At 38.5% G+C, this 22697-nt stretch overlaps 2 protein-coding genes across 2 annotated transcripts in view; both read left to right on the forward strand.

Annotated features, from left to right (window-relative positions):
• znf1035 (zinc finger protein 1035) overlaps positions 1–10813 on the forward strand; it is a 32893-nt gene extending 22080 nt beyond the window's left edge. The window contains exons 3-5 of the mRNA XM_016445755.1: positions 2545–2598; positions 2682–9565; positions 9683–10813. Coding sequence (XP_016301241.1) covers positions 2720–9565; positions 9683–10813 — 7977 coding nt within the window. The 5' untranslated portion in view covers positions 2545–2598; positions 2682–2719. The remainder of the gene's footprint in view (positions 1–2544; positions 2599–2681; positions 9566–9682) is intronic.
• Positions 10814–15805: 4992 nt separating this feature from the next.
• Positions 15806–21691, forward strand: LOC107657617 (uncharacterized). Its single transcript, XM_016445772.1, has 7 exons — positions 15806–16057; positions 18112–18216; positions 18311–18451; positions 18547–18764; positions 18904–19063; positions 19326–19465; positions 21483–21691. The coding sequence occupies exons 3-7, from the start codon at positions 18340–18342 to the stop codon at positions 21495–21497; spliced, it is 645 nt and encodes a 214-aa protein (XP_016301258.1). The 5' UTR covers positions 15806–16057; positions 18112–18216; positions 18311–18339; the 3' UTR covers positions 21498–21691.
• The last annotated feature ends 1006 nt before the right edge of the window (positions 21692–22697 follow it).

Raw genomic sequence — 22697 nt, forward strand, 5'->3', positions numbered from 1 at the left:
CATGTAAAAAGTCTGGCAAGTAAAATAAAAAATGTGCTAGCCAATGGCGACTCAAGCATCATTGTGTCCGTAGAGGGTTGTTCACAATAAGAGAACCAGTCAGTCTTCTCTTTGACAATTTACAAAAACCTTAGGTGTGAACCGAAGATTTCAGTAGACCACTGGTGGCGCTTCATGGCCATTTTGTTGCTACCAGTTGACCTGTTAAACCTGAAGCTCTCTCTTCACATTTTATACAGTGCCCTCCACTAAAATTGGCATGATTGGTAAATATGAGCAAAGGTGGCTGTGAAAATTAATCTGCATAATTAAATTGATAATTAATCTTCATAATTTAATCTTATTATGAAACGTTGACCACAATTATTGGCACCCAATTTTTGCAACATCCTTTTCCCAAGATAACAGCTCTGAGTCTTCTCCTGTAATGCCTGATGAGTTTGGAGAACACCTGACAAGAGATCAGAGACCATTCCTTCATACAGAATCTCTCCAGACCCTTCAGATTCCCAACTCCATGTTGATGCTTCTTCTCTTCAGTTCACCCCACTCATTTTCTATAGGGTTCAAGTCGGGGAACTGGGACAGCCATGGCAGAAGCTTCATTTTGTGCTCAGTGACACATTTTTGTGTTGATTTTGATGTTTGTTTTGGATCATTGTCCTGATAGTAGATCCAGCCATAGCCTAACAGAGGCCTTCAGGTGTAGATTTTTTATCTTTTGGTATTTGATAGAATCCATGATGCCATGTATCTGAACAAGATGTCCAGGACCTCCGGCAGAAAAATATGCCCACAACATTAAAGATTCTGGAGTTTGTTTTTGGATAAGCAAGGAGGATTTTTCTTCAAACCCAAACTTCAACTATAATCTTCAATTCTCCAGCTGTGATCCTTGGAGTCACAGTTCATTAGGACGATATAGACACACATCCTTTTTGTAACATCTTTAGTTAATTGGAACTTCTTAATTATTGCCCTGATGGTGGAAATGGGTATTTTCAATGCTTTAGCTATTTTCTTACAGCCACTTTCTATTTTGTGAAGCTCAACAAACTTGTGCTGCACATCAGAACTATATTCTTTGGTTTTACTCCTTGTGATGGATGATTAAGGGAATTTGGCCTTTGTGTTCTTCATATTTATGATCCTGTGGAACAGAAAGTCATTGCTGGACAATTTCATGCTCCTAGTCATCCTGGTGTGCTAAAAAAATGGAAATATGAATAGAAATATACTTCAGAGATATTTTAATCATAAGAATTTCTAGGGGTGCAAATAATTGTGGCCAACATGCATTGGAGAAACGCATTTATTTCATAATGTGACCCTCCCCCCCTACTTTCAATTGTTTTACTTCAATGAAAAGTAAGAATTTTGTGTTTTTTTTGTTTGTTTTTTCATGAACATGAACAACAATATCACATTAGACCACAGAAATTCCAAAATGACATTTCCCTTACATTCAACTTCCAAAAGTGCATTCATCTTTGCCATGTTACGTTCATTTAGTTGACTAGTGCTATAAGCTGTATTAACAAAAAACATAAGTGGCATTAATAAAAACACTTACACTGACAAGCTACGCAATATCGCATTCATAATCGAATGCGACTCATCTGCGATTATGAATGCGATATTGCATAGCTTGTCAGTGATCTACGGCTCTGTGTATCCATCTGAAAGCACATGATGGAGATTTACTATTAATCACAGAACCGGCTTTACTGATGAGATGCGCATGACAATCACATGCGATTTATCGTGCAGCCCTAAGTTTGTTTGTTGATCACAAAGTACAAAATAGATGAGGAAAACTAGGATGCCGGGTGTATTCAAAGCGCCGCCATTACTGTCTAGAGTGCATGGAATGGTGTGCTGTGATTGGTTGAGCAGATATATCGCATTCTGCAGAGAAGGGAGACTGGCGTTTGTCGCGGTTTGGAAAGAAAGGGAGAAAACATGACAGAATAACTCGGCGGATATAGCATTTTGCGTAAAATTTAAAATGGACTTTTCAATCCCGACCAGATACAATACTGATTTTGACGGAAACTCCATTTTTTTTTAAATGCCGTTTATCGTGTTTTGTAACCAAACTCTTCATTTACTTTTGTTTTTCTTGGTATTCTTTATAATGGTGGTAGCATTAACAGCTACCACTGGTCCTCATGTCATCTCAACAACATGAGGGAGCAACCCCTCCATGTAGAATAAGTCACTTAAAATGACTACATTAAATATTATTTGTAGGACTTTTATAATTTCTTTTTGTAATGAGGAAACCTCATTTTGTCCAACTCCAAAATTAGATTGCATAGTTAGTGCTTCCATTACCTTCAGATCACATTATTTCATTGCTGCTGTTTTAGCATAATGGTGTTGCAGTACTACTAGTTGGCAGTAATGTGTGCATGTTTTTTTTTTTCTTTGAACATGGGGATTTTTATGCATATTTATACTAGTTCATGAAAACGGTGGTTTTTATTAGTAATTATGGTTTGTATATGGTGATTTTGAAAGATTTTCTTTTTCTTTATGCAGGGCTTTGGTCAAATCAGCTATAATGTTCCCACTGATATGTAGTGGATAAGTGTGGTGAGCATTTCATTTTCTCTTACTGCATATTTTTACTTCCAAACATGTGCTTTTTGGTAATCACATGGACATTTGTCTTTCAGAGTTTAAGGAGAACTAGTCCTTGGAGGAGAACACCAGGATGGCTCAAACATGGAATGCACTTCAGCAAGCACAAATTCTATCTAAACAGAGCCCGGAAACTTCTTTTGGAACTATGGACTGTAATGGAATTCCAGTGGAATCAGAGGAGAGCTTTGCTCATGAGATAGAACAGTTAATTGAGAAGGAGAACTTTTCAAGCATGATGGATTTGCAAGACATTGCTGAATCAGACATAAAAGACTTGGTGTCTGGTTCTCTGCCGCACACATGCTACGAATCATGTTGGCAAGATGTAATGAATTCGGCTGACCTTGAACAGGATAAGCCAGGGGATAAAGGAGAAAATAATGGTAACATTACACCCTGTCTCTTGCCTAACTCAGTAGAGGTTGAGTCCACATTGGAAGCACATTCTGACAAGGCCATATTAGAATCTGCTTTTGAGACAAATGCTAGTCTTGTCGAATATTCCGATATTAGCAGCTGCTCTGACACGGAAGCAAATCTTGATTGCAATTTGAGTTCATCGGGCCTGAGCAACCAGGCTGGTCAGCCTTCAGATGAAGGAGACCTGATTTCAAGTAATACAATGCACTTATCTTCTGCTGAGGTCTGCCATAGTACTGTGGAAGCAGTTATGAGTGAAATAAATGAACAGCAGGACACTGGACTTCCAGTGACCACAGGTGAGAGCAATGAAAGTGTAAACCAAACTGGTAGTGACTGTAGTGAGGGGTTACTACTTACAAATGCTGAGGTTCCATGTACGGAAGTACAAGATGTGGACAATATGAATGGTGCAGTACCTTTGTCAAAAGATGAGCAAATTGAGGAAAGGGAATTGACTTGTGATTTGGAATGTTTTTTGGATCATTGCAAAGAGTTTGTTACCTCTCAGGATGGTTCCACTTGTGCCTCAAATCATGCAAATATTGATACTTCATCGACTTCTAATAGGGATGAAAACATTTGCCCAACCATAGATTCACTAAGTGTTTGCCAATCGGAAAGGACAACCCCAGATCCTGAAAACACATCATCAAATCCTGAACCTGAAAAAACATTTGTGATTTCTGGTGATGGAAAATGTTCACTTGGTGACTACCAATTAGATGTAATGAACCGAAATCCTGATAACACATCCTCAAAGCCCAACATTCAAGGGAAAATTGAGATATCTGGCCATGGAAAAGATTCTCTTGATGGCTGTCTATTGGAAAGCAACCAACTAGATACTAAAAGCACATCATCAAAACCTGGATTTCAAGAGACAGTTGGGGTATCTGGACATGGACAAAATTCTGTTGATAGCTGTCAATTGGAAAGCAACAAACCCGATCCTAAAAGTATCTCTTCAAAACCTGTCCATGGAAATTCTTCTCAGCTAGTAGGACAGAAATGTTTTACATCTGATGATGAACAAGTTGAACGGAGTAGTTTTGGATTCCTTGAGTCTTGTTTTGGTTTAAAATCTACAGCGCAGAACACTGAGGAACTGAAACACCTGGAACATGCACATGCAAACAAAGTCAATGAGTGCAGTCCGTTTAATCGCACTGAACCACCAGTTCTTCTGAAAACTGCCTTTGAATCTAATAATAAGATGGATGAGGGAACTGATGCACCAAAAGATCCACCAGTACTCGGTACAGACCAAACATCCAGGACTTCGCTAGATCCTGGACCGCAAAAATGTCTGACTGGCAATGGCACCATTTCAAGCAAAGATTCTTTGTCATATTTCAAGACCCAAAAGGGAAAACTGCAGCCTGTTGTTCTCCTTAAGACAACTGAGAAAAAAACTTGTAATGGAAAAAAATACCATTGCTCTGAATGCCAAGAGTCAGCACAAAGTGTAGATGAACTAATTGAGCACTACCACTGCATGCATTCTCTCCATAAGTCTCAGTATTGTTCCACTTGTGAAAGTTACTTCACTGGTGGTACATTGGCTGGACAACACTTTTGTGGGAAAGCCGAGCTTAATGACAAGATAAAACCATCCCCCTCGCATACCAAAGGGCTAACTGAGGAGAAAGCAAAGTTCATATGTAGGTACTGTAGGAAGTCCTTTGTTCGACAAGCTTATTATGAAGAACATGAGCTGAAGCACAGAGTTGTCACACATCATAGATGTGACCGTTGTGGATTATACTTTCCTAATGCTCACAAATGTCAAAGACACAAGCGTAAAGCAACATGCACACCTTTGATACTAGACCCTTGTTTACAGACTGCAGATCATTCAGAATCAAGCCATGAAAAGAGCGACATGGCAGACGTGGTTGAAACAGTTGGCTCCAATGTAGAACTTCGTAATTGCTTTGTGAAACTAATGGATGTTTGTAAGACAAGCCTATCACATGAACGAATACATTGTGAAGTATGTGGAAAGACTTTCAGGCTCAGAGCGCAACTGAATGCACACCTTAGATCACACTCGGATGAGAAGCCCTTCAAGTGTGACAACTGTGGAAAAGCATTCAAATATACCTGGAATCTTAACAAACATAAAAGAGAGCAGTGTTCTCAAAAGATTGTCCCACAAGAAAAATCTTCAGTTCCAGATAGCAAGTTGCCACCAAAGTTTAAATGCCCAATCTGTTTTCACGTTTTCAAGTACTCCTACAATCGTACACGTCATTTGCGTCAACAGTGTCTCAATGAATACATGAAAAAAGGCAAAGGAAAGATTGGTGATAAGTATCGATGCCCTTTGTGTAAAGATGTGTTTACTGTGGCCAGCAACCGCAATAGACACATCAAGCAAACCTGCATTAAACTTAAACTCTATACAGCCAAAGGAAAGGTAAAACAAAGAAAAGAGTTAGAGGAACTTAACAGTACCAAAAAAAAGGACAAAGAGTCACCATTGACTGTGTCCTCGCAAAAAGCATTGCAGTACAAATGCACTTTTTGTCCAGCGGAGTATTCTAGCAAGTCTGGTTTCTACGGCCATCTAGCAAAGCATAAATTGCTTGGACATGCCAAAAAGGCAATCAAACACAAGCGTGGTAATGCTGTTAATTTGAAAAGTTCAAGCTCTCCTGGGCAAAGACCAACTAGCCAAGAATGTGCTGATGACACAAGACTTCCTTTCTCTTGTCGCTTCTGTGGAAGAGCCTTTGCTTCACCTGACTCCTTAAAAAAGCACTTACGACTTCATAAAGGAAACAAACCTTTTCGTTGTTTAGACTGTGGTAAAAATTTTGCCAGGCATGGACACCTAATGGCTCACAAAAATGTGCACAGGAGGAATGTACAGTGTTCAGTCTGCTGGGAGGTTCTGCCGTCTATTGGAGATTTGTTAGAACACAGACAGTCCCATCCAAAAAAAGGCATGCTTAAGTGCCCTGATTGCCCTTTGCAGTTCAAGTTTCCAGTATTTCTGCTTCGACATGTGGCTGTGCATGAGAGAAGGCGCAAACTTAAGGAACTTCTCCCTCCAAAGGACCAAGCTACACCTCAAAAGGTACAAGAAATTTACAAAGAGGAGTTCAAATGTGGTCTCTGCCAAGAAGCCTTCATTGACTCAAAGGCACTTAGTGAGCATTGTTTAACTCATATGCCTGGACCTTCTGCATCCAAATGTCAGTTCTGCAAACGCCATTTCTCGAGTCGTACTGGGCTTATTCGTCACATTCGCCTTCACACTGGTGAAAAGCCTTTTCCATGTCTAACTTGTGGCAGGCACTTCCACAGAAAGGAAGTTCTTAAATTACATCAGGAAAAATGTACAGCGGAGCAACCACCTCCATTACAAACCTCAAATGCTAAACAATTACAGGCAGAACATGGTGTAGACACTTCTTCAAAAAAGACCAACAAAGCCTATAATTGCTCATACTGCCCACATTCCTTTCGTTTTCCAAACAATTTGAAACTCCATGAGAGAGCCCACTTGGCCAAGACAGTTTTCCCTTGCTCAAAGTGTGGGAAGTTTTACAGGAAAAGAAAATTTAAGGATCATGTGGAGCTCTGCAATGGAGACCAGATGAAACCTGCTTGCAGAAAATGTGGGAGAGTTTTTACTAGAAAAAACTACAGAAATGGTCACGAAAAGCAGTGCCAGGGCAAGCAGAACAAAACTGATACTGAAACGGAAACTGGAACAGGAACAAATGAGAAGGGCAAATTTAAGCAGAAATGCCCACAATGCTTTAAATGTTTTAGATCTAGCAGTTTTCTACAGAGACATCTGTCTCTTCATTCAAAGGAAACGGCATATGCATGCATGCATTGTGGACAGAAATTTGACAGTCAGGATCAATACTTGCAACATGAGGCATTTTGTGATGGTGTGTGCAAGGAACATAGATTGGAGAGTTTAAGAGGATCTGAGAAAATTAAATCAATGTTTGCTGAAGTAAAAAATCAGAAAGAGGGCACTGTGGTCCCTGGAGAAAATGGTGAGGCATTGAAGTGCAAATTTTGCACTAAATCTTTTTTGAGGGCCAGATATCTAAGACGCCACATTCTCACTCATACAGAAGTCAAGCCATATCGGTGCAAGACTTGTGAAAGTTGTTTCTCACGCTATGATCATTTAAAACTGCACCAAGCCCGCTGCAGAGGAAAGCGTCAACTTGAGGTACGAGTTGTAAAGATAAGTCTCGACAGCTTGAGCACAAGTCCCCAAAGCAAAACCCAGGAAGATGGTGACATGTTGCAATGCAAAGTTTGCTCAAAGCGGTTGTCCACCCCGAGTGATCTAAAGCGTCATATGTCCATGCTCCATATCACCGATAAACCTTTTCCCTGCAAAAGATGTGGCAAAACTTACAGTTCTAAAAAGACTTTGATGAGGCACAACCTCACAATCAGATGCAAAAAGATTTCAAAGGAAAGTGTGCCGCCTGCCAAGAATGATGTTCAAATCCAACCATGCAAAGAAACATCCAAACTTCTGCAACGTATACAGGTACACTACATGAATAAATTTAAATACCAATGTGAGTATTGCCCTCGACGCTTTAAATTATCTGGACAACTGAAGGTGCATGTACGTCTTCATACAGGGGAAAAACCATATGGCTGCGCCAACTGTGGAGAGCATTTCATCAGAACAGACTATTTGAAACGACATTTGGCTAAATGCAATGGAAAGGGAGAAAATCAAGAAAAAATTCTTTGTGATAAGTGCGGTGACCTGTTTACCCGGGACGCACTGTCTGTACACCAGAAGATGTGTGTCATTAGCTCAAAATCATCCGGATCATCTCAAGAGGTAAATGAAAAAGACAAGACCCCCACCGAGATAAAAGGTTTTTCCTGTGCTAACTGTAGTGACCGTTTTTTATTGTTCTCCCAGCTCCAGCAGCATTTTTTAGCAAAGCATAGATCTGATCAGCGACAAGAGTCAAATAACGATCAGCAGCAATTGGTATCAAGTCGCATGCAAGTCATAAAGCAAGAGCAGGTTGATGAGGGATATGGACAGAACCAAGAAAGCAGCAGTCGGATAAACACAAGGGAATGGCGTGCAAGTACAAACACAGACCTTATCAAGCCTCTTAAATGCCCACAGTGCAACATGCGGTTTTCCAGAAGTGCTGGCCTGGGTATGCACATGCGCATACATAAGGGAGTGTACCCGCTTTCTTGCACAAAATGTCATGTTGGTTTTTGGACCAGAAAGACAATGGAGAAACACAGAAGAAAATGTACAGGTCACACAGTTATCTCGAATAATGGATCTGCGATGGAAAGTGCAGGTGAATTAAACGACACTGTTCTAGTATTTAACAAGGGTTGTAATACAACAGGAACTGGAGTACTGCAGACTAAATTCTCATGTAAAGATCAAGACCAGGAAAATGATGCAGAGAAAGATGATGTCTCTATTCACAAGTATCAGTGTTCTGAGTGTGATCAGAGTTTCACCGATGGACTGAGACTCATAAGTCATTTGGAGGAGCATGGCCGTGAGGATCAAGAGCGCAGATCAGATATCCACAGATGCCATGTGTGCAATAAAGTCTTTGCTCAAGCTGGTATATTGCAAAAGCATGTGAAAATGCAGCATCAGGAAAAAATGGATAATACTTGTGAAATTTGTTTCAAGAGTTTTCGTTTTCCATCTGACCTGGACATTCATAGATCTCGTCATGACCCTAGTCGTCCCTTTGCCTGTAACAGTTGTAAGATGCGGTTTTGGACCGCTAAAGCTCTGACCATTCACCACAGGATGGTTCATTTGCGCGCACACCCACCCAACTCAAAAGAATCTAGTGTGAAAGTAAGAACGGAGCAGCCTGAAGTATATAGGTGTGAACCATGTGACAAAACCTATATGTTAAAAAAGTCATTCATGAAGCACTGCAGAATAAAACACAAAGAGGATTTTATCAAATCCCTCTCTGATAATGAATTGAAAAAATCTTCTGGCAGTGCAAGTCAGGAATCAGATGAGGAAGACTCCAGAAATTTTTGTCATCTCGGTGAAAAACCCTTTGAGTGTGAAGAATGTGGGAAGTGCTTTTTTCAGCTTGCGAACTTGCAACAACATCAGCGGTGCCACAAGTCAGAGTTTCAGTGTCAAATGTGTGGTAAAGGGTTTGTCTCGCTCTTCTCCCTGCGCAAACACAAGCAGACACATATCAGAAAGCGTCCTCACCGCTGTACCAAGTGTCACCTGAGCTTTACACGCTCAACGGAACTAGCTGAGCACATGGTTACCCACCGTGATGAAAACTTTCCATGTGACCTTTGTGATGAAACCTTTTCCTGCAAAACAAGTCGGGCAGAACATCGCAAGATGCACACAGAGCAAGAAGAGGAGCTTCCACCATTGATTCCCCCCAAACCGCCTCAAACAATGCAAGTGACTCCTGCCATCTCAAGTAATGTTGAGCAGTACAAGTATCGCTGTGGAATTTGTCAAGTAAGATTTTCAGACCCAGAGCAACTCTCAGAACATGGCTGCAATCCAGCAAAAGAGCGCCCATACTCATGTCCTGAATGTAACAAGCATTTTTTACATGGTTTTCACCTAAAAAAGCATCAGCTCAGCCATCAGCTGTCGGGTCCACGTTCTTATCAGTGTAATCATTGCAGCATGAGCTTCACCCACCACCACCTTTTTCGCACTCATTTACGAAGCCATGGGAATGAAAAGGCTTCCAAGGACACTAACTTTCCTACCAGTGAAAAGATGGTCCGTGTAGAAACTGTAAAGCGTGACAAAATTTACCAGTGCCCCATATGTCCAGAGAGTTTTTACCAAGCCTTGGACCTCGCAAATCACCTCTCTGTTCATTCTCACATGTGCAGTGTTTGTAATATGACTTTTCCCACTAAGAAGGACCTTGATGAACATGAACAATGTCATTTGTCTGCTGCTACTCAGTATGAATGCACGGAATGTGGAGACAGCTTTCTTGGAAGTGATGCTTTCCGCAAACACCACTGTAGTAATAGAAATTTGACCTTTTCAGAAAAGCGCCGTTCAGAGCCATCTGGCTCTTCCTCCAAGAAGCAGAGTTCAGGGCCTCATTTTCAAGCAGGTGATGAAGAAGAGGAGGAGGTTGATGTTGGAGAAGACTTTATTATTTGTCCTATCTGTAAAAGACGGTTCTCCTCAAATAGCAGTTTAATGGAGCACCATAAAAAGCATCATGAGGATCCGCGTCCTTTCAAGTGCTTGGTTTGTAAAAAAGACTTTACGAAGAAACGCTACCTTACGCAGCACCAGCAGATACACAGTGAACGGCCTTACCAGTGTGATGTGTGCTCAGAATCCTTTAAAACCGAACCGGCTCTTGTATCTCACCGTAAAATGCATGATGCAAAAAGGCAACACCAGTGCCCAATATGCAGCAGAACCTACCTTACAGCAAAAGATCTTGCAAAACATAAAAGGAAACATGCTGAACATCAAAACCTGAGTGAGGACAACAGAGAGTACCGGTGCGATATGTGCTATAAATCCTTCACCATGTTTGCTCATTTGCAAAAGCATCTAGAAACCCATGTAGGACAAGTGGTCTATGAATGCACAGAGTGTGACAAAGCCTTTGCTTTTCTAAATCTTTTGGAGGAGCATCAGAGGACTCATGGTGCTGCTTCTACAGAATCTCTTCAGTCACAGTCACCAACCCATTTTCCCTATCAAAGCTCAGTAAATGAATGAAGGTTGAATTACTGATAACTCAGTTTCCTGCAATGCAGGTTATTCAAAATCATTCCGTTTTTTTGAATGTTATTTGTTAAGATAAGATCAACTGTACATGCAATTCATTGTTGTTTTTACATAGGCCTAACTGCTTTTATCCACGTTGAAATATGATATTGGTGTTTTACCCAAATTCTGAATTGGTCTGTTAATGTTCATACAATTTGCTCTGTTTCTACAGTTCTGTGAACTGCTCACTCATTTTTGTTTGTACAGTACTCAGACTTGTGAAAATTACATTTATGTAATCTAGATGATGTATGGAACTATAGGCATATGTGCATGAAAGTCATTGGAGATGTTAATGTTCCACAGTACAGTTCACAAGGATGTATAGTTTAGTATGTATAGTAAATCCTGCGTCATTTCTCCATTGAAGTAATTTTTGACCTTGCTAAATTTACTAGCCATATAATGCATTTTTAAATATCATTATGAAGGTTAGAGGAAATCGGTAGATTAATGTTAATGTTTCATAGTAATGCCAAGCCGTGTAAATTTTATTTTTTTTTTTTTGTCTTTTTGTAAACATTTAAGGTCAAGTTAAAGGGTCATTACACAGTAGTTACATATGATGTGAATGCCTTTTAGTTAATGTATTTTATGTTTATTGAGAATAGTCTAACTTCAATAGCTTGCCTCAAACTAAAAAAAGTAAACTTCAGGCTTGACAAATAATGCTGTATCCATTCTGTCTGAGTTTAATCTACATCTGTGCTGACATACATGGCTATGAAAACCTGATGTTAAGTTTTACTTTTATATGGCAATATTGAAAATTTCTTCAACTAGTAAAAACATTTACATCTGTTTTGTTGTTTGAGCTGTTTCTTTCACTTTTGGAATGATTTGAGGTACAGGTCATAATAAACCACATTTTATATCCACTTAAATATGGCTTCACTAAGGAAGTCTAATTTATAAAAAAACTCAACAGTCAGTAACTTGGTGTGAATTTTATTGAAAGCATAAACTATTGTTATACAGGATTGTTCTCATACTGGGAAATGGATTTTGTAGTAACTACTAACAACTACATTTTTATAATGACTGGAGACCAACCTGCTAGTCAGTCAGGTATGTATAAAATACCCCTCCATAGTGCCTGAAACCTACATTAGAGGGTAGCCTCAAAGGGGGTTCACCACTTGTATAAACAAAGAGAGCTCAATTTTCCACAGTGAAAAAAAACAAGTATTAGTCATGTTAAAGTTGAACTATCTGTAATGTTACGAGTTAAGGTTTTTCTATTTTATATTCACAGATCATGGCCAGTCTTCCTGACCTTTAATATTACCAATCATGGTTATGTAGACATTGGATTAGGAGTTTCAGCATCTCTCAGTTAATTACAGTCCCTACTGAGATTTTTGTTTTATCTTGTAATTGTGAATCTAATGCAGCTATATCTACAGGTCAAAAGCTACCAGTGTATTCATTGGTTCTTTTAGACTATATGGGCTCTCTTACGACATTTGGCTCAAGATTCGGAGTGTGTAGTGCATTTGCCCTTGGTATTAGTATACATTAAAAGTGAAACCTCTATCATCGGTTACTTTATTTTTGCGTTTCATTTATTTTTAATTTAATTGATTTAAGAAAATATTATGGTTCCCCCAATGGTTCTTATAAATTGATAACTGACCAGATATATCTTGAGTTGACAATAATGGCTGATTCTAAACAATGGCCAGAAGATATCTCAAGATCAGTTTGACTTAAAACAGTGATATTTATGATTGTCATTGTATGAATAACTTAATAATACTAAGGAAGTTCTAACACAAAGGCACTGCATGATACTCATGTTTTGTTGACCTCTACAAAACACAATATACGTAGATAATATTTCTGCATCATTATTTTACTGTTTTCCATACCATTCCATGTTAACCATATAGCCAATGAAGAAATGTGTTTATGGAACCACCACATGATCATCAATAGTTATAGTGAAATCAAATATAAACTGGTTGCTCTGTTTTAGAACAAAGTAGCTGTTTTTTTGGTTGAAGGAGAAGCCTAGTTCAGCCCTGCTGCTTCCTATCAGCAACCTCTTCAATGGTAAATGGTTCTTTCAGGTGCAATATTCTTTGTAGCAATTTCCTTGCATGTGAGGCCATTTTGATGCAAAGCGATGATGGCTGCACGTGTTTCTTTGGAGGTAACTATTGCTAACAAGAACACGATTGTAAGCGCTTCTTCCCTCCTTTTATAGCAATTGGTCTGCTCGTACAATCTAATTAGTACGATAGTGATTTTACCTGACTAGTACTCATTCACACTTTCACATGTGCTGCTGATATGATTAGTCAATTAATGTTAGCTGGTCATTTTGTGTCGGGATAAAAAAACTGTGAAATTTGTTTTTTTGTGAAAAGTTCATTTTTTGGCCAATGATACGGTGGCCGAGAAGTGCAAAGCGAGATTTGAAAAGGGAGGGGAAAAAAAAATTCGGCAAAATGTGGGATCGAACCCAGGTCAATCGCATCAAAAAGCCAAGGGCACGCACTTATCCATCTGCGCCACTGAAGCTGATAATCTACAGCCACTTTTAACTAAATGTAAATAGACACCCCGTATTTTTTATTTCAGAGTAAGGGCAATTCATACAATACATATTGATGTCACTGCCAAAACTTTTGGCCATGATGGCTGTAGTAAGACAGTGATATTTAAAGGCCAAATTACCTCAATGATGATGCATACTTTGTACAGGCAAGCAGAAGAACCCAGAATATAAACACAATGCGCAAAGTTTAATATTAAATGTTTTCCCATAAACCATGATAAAGAAGACGCTTAACAATTTAGCGCATTGCGTTCATGCTCAATTGCTTGCCTGAATCAAAGCATGCATGCCTCATCAATTAGGTGTGTACTGAATTTGATCTTTTTACTGTTTTAAAGGCACTTTAGTGTTTTCACATTAAACGTTTTAGAATGTAGGCCTACCACTGTTTTTAGTGATTGAAATATTGCGGCTGGTGATTTATATGGATTGCTAATGGCCAAAACTGGAATTTTGTTCACATATCTTTGTTTTATTCTTTTGAGGGGTAGGCCTAATCTAAATTATTTTTGGATTGGAACAGATCGAAAATCGACAGGCTTGTGCTGCAGTTCTATTGATGTTTTGCCAGCCAGGTCTTCGAGCCAGTCACGTGAATGAAAACTATGAATTAGTAATATTTGTATTTAATGAGAAAGGTGTAGGTCTGTTTCTGGGGGGTAAATCGGACCGGTCCCTCACACCAGTTGATGGCAGTATATTTAAACCTTACATGTGGGGAATGGGAGTGAGCAACTTGGATAGAGGTGATTCAAAACCAAGCCCTTAGAATATGTTGTGGAGCGTTTAGATCCAATCCTGTGACAGCTTTGCAGGTAGAAATGGGTGAAACACCACTAGACATTCGTGAAATTCAGCTTAAAATGGTATATTGGACTGGTATTAAAGGTCATTTTACCAATCATCCAGTAAAAAAAATATTGGAGAGCTGCTGGGAATATGAGCAGACATATCTGAATAGCTTTAGCTGGACAGGCAAGCAGGCTCAACAAATAGGTATCAGTAATATCGATATTAGCCCCATGGTGGCTCTGCCAGTATATCCACTTTGGCTTTTTTCTATGCCAACAGTTGATTTGCAAATATTTAATTTAATAAATGAAAACAAGAAATATGTTCCAAAAGAGACAATAGTGCAGCAGCATTTAGATAGTCATTACTTTCAATTTTTACAAATTTATACAGATGGTTCTAAAAACCCAGAAACTGGGCGTACAAGTGCTGCCATGTATAGTCCTCACTTTAAATATAAATCTGCAAAAAGAACTGCTAATGATATATCAGTATATGCAGCAGAGATGATCGCTATTCAGATAGCTTTACAGTGGGTGGAAGAAATCCAAACAACAACAGTGGTATAATCTGTTCAGATCCATATTCTGCACTCACAAGTATACTGAGTGGTACCCTTGAGTAAATCAGAATTTCAGAAAGATATGGCAAGAGAGATGGGATAAAGGTAACAAAGGGTGACATTTGTATAATATAAATAAACAAGTAGGCCACGTAAGAACTGCTTTTGGTAATAGAAGGGATGATTCTCGATTGAGAATTGGACACTCTACTCTTAATAAATCACTCCAGATGATAGGAAGACATGAATCTGGTCAATGTAATCATTGTGGACTTCCAGAAACTGTAGAGCATGTGCTGATTAACTGTAGGGCATATGAAAGGGAAAGAATACAGTTAAAAGAGGAATTAAAATCTGACGGCATTAATTCTATGACATTACAGAATTGACCATGCATTTTTATCAATGATCATCATTGTGTATCATCCAAGTACAGTGCAACACATGGTCAAAGAACAGATGACACAGAATAACGTCAGTGTAGGTTGCAAAATGTTTATTAGGCCACTGATATGGTGGTGTTATCATTTATTGCCAGAGGATGCCCAGACAGCAGCTGACTCTGCGCCGGATCCGTTTTCAAACCGGCAAATCCGCGTTACAGTCACATCCGTTTCAGTGCTCTAACACAGATCCAGCCCGGGCTCGGTTTCAGTGCTCTAACACAGATCCAGCACGGGCTCGGTTTCAGTGGGCGGGAACTACTGTAGCAGTCAGAGCGGATCCGGGCCGCGTCCGAAACGAGCGCGTGTGTTTTTCGAGTCCAGAGCGAGTTCAGAACGTCAAAGATATTTTGCGGTTCACACTGCAAAATGTAGGCATCACAATTTTTTTTTGTTTAATGGAATATTTTAAAAAAGGTAAATATATTTACAGTGTTGCACAAACCTATGCCTAAACTACATTTGTTCATCATTTCGTAACAGTTTATAATGTTTTTATTACAGTGAATAAAATAAAACATTATTAACTGTTACAAAATTATAAACAAATGTAGTTTGTGCAACACTGTAAATATATTTACCTTTTTAAAAATATATATATTCCATTAAACCTGCTGAGATACAAGGAGCGTGAACTGGAATTCTCAGTTCCACTTGATTCCAGTCGCATATCCGGGAAACTCATGAATATGCATGTATGCTCCGCCCACTGAAACCGAAAATCTCGGAAACCAAAAATCTCGTAACACCGCCGCACCATTTGAACCGAGTGCGCGGATTTTTCTGGAGTTGAAAAGGCAGTCACAGTATCCTACCTCAAAATCTTCACAAAGGTAAGTCACACTGTGTGGTCAAACTGTAATTTCATATTGATTTTGTTGTGTAGTCGTTAACTGAAAAGGCTGGGAGTTTTTTGCTCTTTATTTAATCGTGATGTTAGCTAACTCCTATGTGTTCAGACTCAGAGGGTATGCTAACATGAAGACTGTCCAGAAGTCGGTCATTATGTGTAAGAGACTCATTTGAACTGTCTCTATTAATTTAAACGGTTGAAGTTTGCTGCATTGTGATGTTAGAGAGAGGCTGTCATTAAAGGTTAATATGAATGCCTTTAATTAAGGTTAAAGGTAGCTAAGACCTCCTGGGTGATTCTATAATTGGAGATACATTTGGCATTTCATAAAGTTAAGAAAAAAACTGTTCACTAACAGAAATTCTTTCCAGTATCTTATTGAAAACATATTCGATTTTAATAATTCAGTGCTTGCCAAACACAAGTTACTTACTTTTTTTTTGTTTACTTTTAATGAAAAAAACTGATGTCTTTATGGTATTGTTTGTCAACTCTGTATAGGACAAATTAGGCAATGTGTAGAAATAACAATAAATCATAAAAGGAAAAATCCTTCTTGTATCATTAGACAAACAGTCCTTACATTCCAACATTTGGAACTGAGATAATATTTCACCTAGGCATACCTTAAAAATAAAATACCTATGTCTTCACAGAATTGTCCGCTTGGAGCAAATATTTTTCATCTGAAAATGTATTGTATACGATATCCAGTAAAAAAAAAAGAAATGTTGTTGAAATATAAGGGTGCATCATATCTCAATAATGTTTGAGATTTTAAACAACAGTTGTATAGTTTTATTTGTGAAAATAGTTCATAAACAGAGTTGACCCTTTAAGTAACAGAATTGTAAAGTAACAGAATTGACATAATTATCTGGTGGACTGTCAATTCTGTTACACTATTGTCAGCATTGTTACTCTACCTTGGTAACAGAGTTTGACGGTAACAGAATTGACAATTTTATTTTATTTTTGCCAAAAACTCCACTTGCTAGCATAAATGCAAAATCTAGCAAAATTGCTAGCAAAATCATTCCTTTTGATATTGTGGCAACAGTGTTGATGTTCTTCAAAATAACTGATGGAATAAGAACTTTTTAGATTAAAATATTTTCTCAGAGAGAGCACACAGACTTTTCATGCTTCAGATCTTATCCAGTGAGGGAAAGTGTCATCATGTAGAATTAAGTAAATTAGTATTTAGGGCTTTTATAAATAAAATGAATGAAATATTACAAAAAGAAAATACAATAAAATATTTTGATTACACAATGATACATGATGGAAAAAATGCACTGACTCATTCGGACAACAATAAATCATGATTTTGAGCTATTTAAGACACTTTTTACACAAATATTATATTGTTATTGGCTGTAACATCTTGTAATTCATAACAATAAGTAACAAATTATTAAAATAATTAAAAATATAACCATTTGAAAAAAAAAAAGCAGAAAAAAATAATGACTTCGGACACCAAATGTACCTGCAATTATAGAATCACCCTCCTGCAAAAAAAACCCTAATTTTTAGATATACAGTGTGAAAGATGTAGATATGTAAATAACAAATATATAGATATGTACAGAAATGTTTGGTGAAACAGACTCTGACAGTGAGCCAGAGGGTGGTGTCAAGAGGAGATACAACAATGTCTCTCTTTGTCCAGTGCCTCCTCTTCCTCCACCTACACCTGATGTACCATCTAGGGAAAGAAGACAAACTTTTGCGAGACCACTGCTAGACCTGAGGCTGGCTGGATCATCTTCTTTTAATGATATATTCCTGTTTTTCCATAGAAACATTTTGAAAGCAATGTTTTTGTTAATATCTAACTGTTTAGTTGTACCATTAACATAACTGTATTAAGTCAAGTTACTTCTATGGGACTGATGCAGCTCAGCAGACCTAAAAGGTCTCAGCTGGACATTTTTCATCGTAAACTTGAAGGATTTATTAGTATGACACTTAATTATATAATGTTATATATTGTTCACTTAAAAATATTGTCATTTTCATGTTTCGCAGCACCACCTGTCCCCTTTAATACATCTAGTACGCCTTCCAGTCCTCTACGCCACTCCTCTGTTGGACATGTTCCAGATCTGACGCATCCTGAAGATGGTTACACAGGTACTTAATAATTGTATGCTTACAAGCATTGCTTATCAAAGTGATCAACTATGGACAAAAACAATGAGTTCATCTTGCCTCTCTCTGGTCACAGAGCCTCCAGCTGCTAGGTCTTCTTCTCACATGCCATCGAGCTCTATGGACCAGATCTCTGCCATGTTTCTGTCAAATGAGCATTCCTTTAGGCCCACATTTAGACTGGGGAATACAGGCACTGGACCTATTCCTTGCTCTGGTAACTTTCTGTGATTATCCAATTTTAACATTATACGCATTGAGAGAACTTTGTATTTTCAGTCATTAAATGCTTTCTTACCTCATATTTTGTAGCTGCTCAGCTGCACATCCTAACGTTATTGGAACATGTGAAGGAACAACAAATGCAGCTTGCTGCTGCTGTCAATAATCTTTCTGCACGACTGGGGACAGAGACTCCTGTGGCTGAAATGCCTCATCACATCAGTATCCCACTGGCCACTATGCCTGAAGTTGAGGAGTTTGAGGAGTGGCTTAAAGATTCAAGAAACGCACAGGCTAAACAAAACATGGTATGTTTTTTTTTTTTTTTAAGCTATGTCATGATTGCTGTAGAACTTTTCTATGTGGCTATATTGTATTTACTGCTGTCATATATTTTGAGATGTTTAATCTAAACAGAAAATAGAATAATGCATTTTGTCTTGTCAGATATCTGCGCTGGGTGGCATCGGGGGACAAAACACCAAAAAAGTAACGTGGAACATACTCTCAAGTGTTTTCTCCGATGCAGTAGCCAAACAGATAAACTGGAAGGGAGTCAATGGGAAGAAGTGCTTTAAGGAAATGCAAACAAGAAGTTTGCTGATCAGTAAGTATGGCATAATACCAAGGCGTTGAGTTGAAAACACCTTCCTTAAACCATCTCTACAACCTAAATGATATATATGGCCAAAATACTATTATTTGGTTTTATTCATTTCTTATATTTGTTATTCAGTCCCATCAAACAAAAATACATAAACACCATAAACCATAAACTTCTTTTGTGACATCTGATTTTGATTAATCTAAAACAGTAATTAGTCCAGGGATGTTGGAGATGTTTATTGCACATTTTTTTTTCTCAACAGGAGCTGTAAGGAATAACCAGTGTTTTACCAGTGCAACAGATAGTGAAATAGATTCTCACAACATCCGTTGGTTCGATCTTGCCTCTGACCGTGGCGGCGGCCGGAAAGAACGTGCAAGAGCCAAAGAGGCATTAACTGAGGTAAGTTTCAGAAGATGCACAGTGACAGGTTGTGTTTTACTGTTTTTCCATCAGTGTAACATTACAGTAAGCAACAGTGGCTGACCTCATAAATTGAAAGATGCAGTACACATAAAAGTCTCCACCAGATCAGGGATGACTATCCGCAGCAATAGTATAGAGACTTGTATGACTGCTATGAGGCTTGTCTAGATTCCTCATTCAGTGGGATAGTTACATGACTATTAACTGTTTTAACGTAAAGACAAACGTACAGAACAGTGGTATTCAAATGGCAGACTCAACAGTCATGGCCAAAAGTATTGGCAGTGACATAAATTTTGTGTTTGCTGCTTCAATATTTGTCGATTTGTTTTTCTACGTTTCTATGGTATACTGAAAAACAATGACAAGCATATCCTAAGTTTTAAAGGCTTTTATTGGCAAAAAAATTTAATGATTCAATATTTACAGTGTTGACCCTTGTTCTTCATAACCTCTGCAATTTGCTCTGGCATATTGGATATTAGCTTCTGGACCAAATCCTGACTGCTGGCCATCCATTTTTGCCTTATTATTTCTTGGAGTTGATCACAATTTTTGGGCTTCTGCTTGTCCATTCGCCTTTTGAGGACTGACCACAGGTTCTCTATGGGACTGAGATCCGGGGAGTTGTCTGGCCACGGATCCAAAATTTCAATGTAATGATCTTCGAGCCACTTCTTTATCACTCTTGCTTTGTGACATGGTGCTCCATCATGCTGGAAAATGCACAGATCATCACCAAATTGCTCATGGATCGTTGGAAGAAGTCGCTCTTGCAGGACGTTGAAATACCATTCTTTATTCATGGCAGTGTTTTTGGGCAGAATTATGAGAGAGCCCACTCCCTTGGTTGAAAAGCAACCCCACACATGGATGATCTTTGGATGCTTCTCTGTTGGCAAGTCACAGGACTCATGGTAGCGTTCACCTTTTCTTCTCCGAACAATTGATTTTCCAGATGTCCCAAACAGTCAGAAGGGAGCTTCATCAGAGAAAATAACTTTGCACCAGTCTTCTGCTGTCCAATCCTTGTACTTCCTGTAGAATTTCAGTCTGTCCTTGACGTTTTTCTTGGAGATAAGTGGCTTCTTTGCTGCCCTTCTTGACACCAGGCCGTTGTCCAAAAGTCTTGGCCTCACTGTGCGTGCAGATGCTCTCACACCAACCTGCTGCCATTCCTGAGCAAGCTCTGCACTGCTGGTGACACGATTCTGTAGCTGACTCATATTCTTTGTAGCAATTTTCTTGCATGTGAGGCCATTTTGATGCAAAGCAATGATGGCTGCACGTGTCTCTTTGGAGGTAACCATTGCTAACAAGAACAATGATTGGAAGCACTTCTTCCCTCCTTTTATAGCAATCAGTCTCCTCTTACAATCTAATTAGTATGATAGTGATTTTACCTGACTAGTACTCATTCACACTTTCACATGTGCTGCTGATATAATTAGTCAATTAATGTTAGCTGGCCATTTTGTGTCAGGATCAAAAAACAGTGACATTTGTTTTTTTTGAGAAAAGTTCATGTTTTTTGGCCAATGAAGCTTTTAGCAATTATTTAAAATGCATCTGATGACTCTACACAATAATCTAGAACCAATGTGAATGAACCACAACAGCTTAAGCAGCAAACTTTGCAAAGCACACACAATTTATGTCACTGCCAATACTTTTTGCCTGTAGGACCTTCTGACTGTAGTTCCGGACCCCGGCTTGGTTTCATCCAGACCGCAGGACCTAATTGGGCCATTCAATCATTTCTACAGATTAAATGTAAAACTATGGAGCGATACACACCACATGCGCTCAGGGTCAAATGTATTGTCTGGACCTCCGTTGGGAAGGAAATACAGAGACCGGACCTCTTTGAACTTTCATTTATTTGTTGTGCTAGATTTTATTTTTTATATAATATGTATAGTCCATTTACAGTCAGCCAAAAGTCTGGCTCTAAACAAAACTAACAGCTTTCTTCTTGGTCTTTTGCTTGCAGATGCCTGGGAATTAAACTGCATGTCTGTAGCGGTTTGTAATACCAGCGCATTCCTACCTGTCCTGTTTGGTTCTTTGTGGTGTTTATGGTTCATCATGTGAAGTTATTTTGTTTAGATTATTTTATTTTATTTTTTTTATTTCTTTGCCAACTTTCCCTGCCTTTTTTCTGCTGAAGACCACATTTTTGGCTGATGAATATTAAATCTACAAGTACCTATTCCAAAATGCTCTTTAAAATATATTTTACAAATAAGCATTTACAAAAGTTACGAGATAAATTGTTCTTGTATCACTATTCAAAGCTTTTGTACCACTGTTTTTGCATTGTTTTGTGCATTTGTTTTTATGTGCTAAAATAAATGGAAGGTGAATCAAAAGACAGAGGCCTTGAATATGTCGAATTTTCTCTTTCCAGTTTTATTCTCTGCCCAATTTATGTGTACAGTGAAGTAGTAGCTGCTAAGATAGCACTAACACTGCATAGCAGGTGGTATTTTACTGTAAAAGTGTAAAAATTACAGTAATTGTTTATACATCTAAATCAGTACTTGCAACTTTTTGTTGTCTAAAAGCTTCATGTTAAAACTTAACAGGAAAAGTAGCAGTAGCATAAGACAATAAAATATATAAAATATATATGCTTAAAATTCGAGATAAATATACTAATGCGTATGTGTTCATGAGCGTGTTTCCAGAAAATGAGCTGGTCTGAATCCAGTACAGTACTGGACCATATCCAGAACAAAGTTGGACCAGATCTGGCCCGCGTATGGGCCAAATCAGCATAAAGGAACCCACATCTGGTACGGAGCTGGCCCAGTGCTGGTCCAGATGAAGAAAAAAACGGATGTGTGCCGGTATTGGCCCGTTGTGCCAAAAGACACCGGCCCAAGTCCGTTATGTGGATTTGGCCCAAAACTTATGAGAGTTCTGGGCCAGATGATTTTTGCTGTCTCAGTTAAAAGAGGAATTAAAATCTGCCGGCATTAATTCTATGACATTACAGAATGTGTTAAACAGTTCTCATAAAGGTTATAAAGCTCTTATTAATTTTCTGAAAAGAACAAATGTATATAATAAAATATAGGTAAGAAGGATTTTTTTTTATTTTTTTAATTAGCATTTTCCTTGATATCGTCGCCTCACACTCCATCCCAGTAGGTGGCGGAATATGCACCAAAAGCTGGTTTGCCAACCGCCATAAAACATCAAA

Source organism: Sinocyclocheilus anshuiensis, unplaced genomic scaffold (genome assembly GCF_001515605.1).
Source record: "Sinocyclocheilus anshuiensis isolate Anshui unplaced genomic scaffold, SAMN03320099.WGS_v1.1 scaffold43, whole genome shotgun sequence".
Lineage (NCBI taxonomy): Eukaryota > Metazoa > Chordata > Actinopteri > Cypriniformes > Cyprinidae > Sinocyclocheilus > Sinocyclocheilus anshuiensis.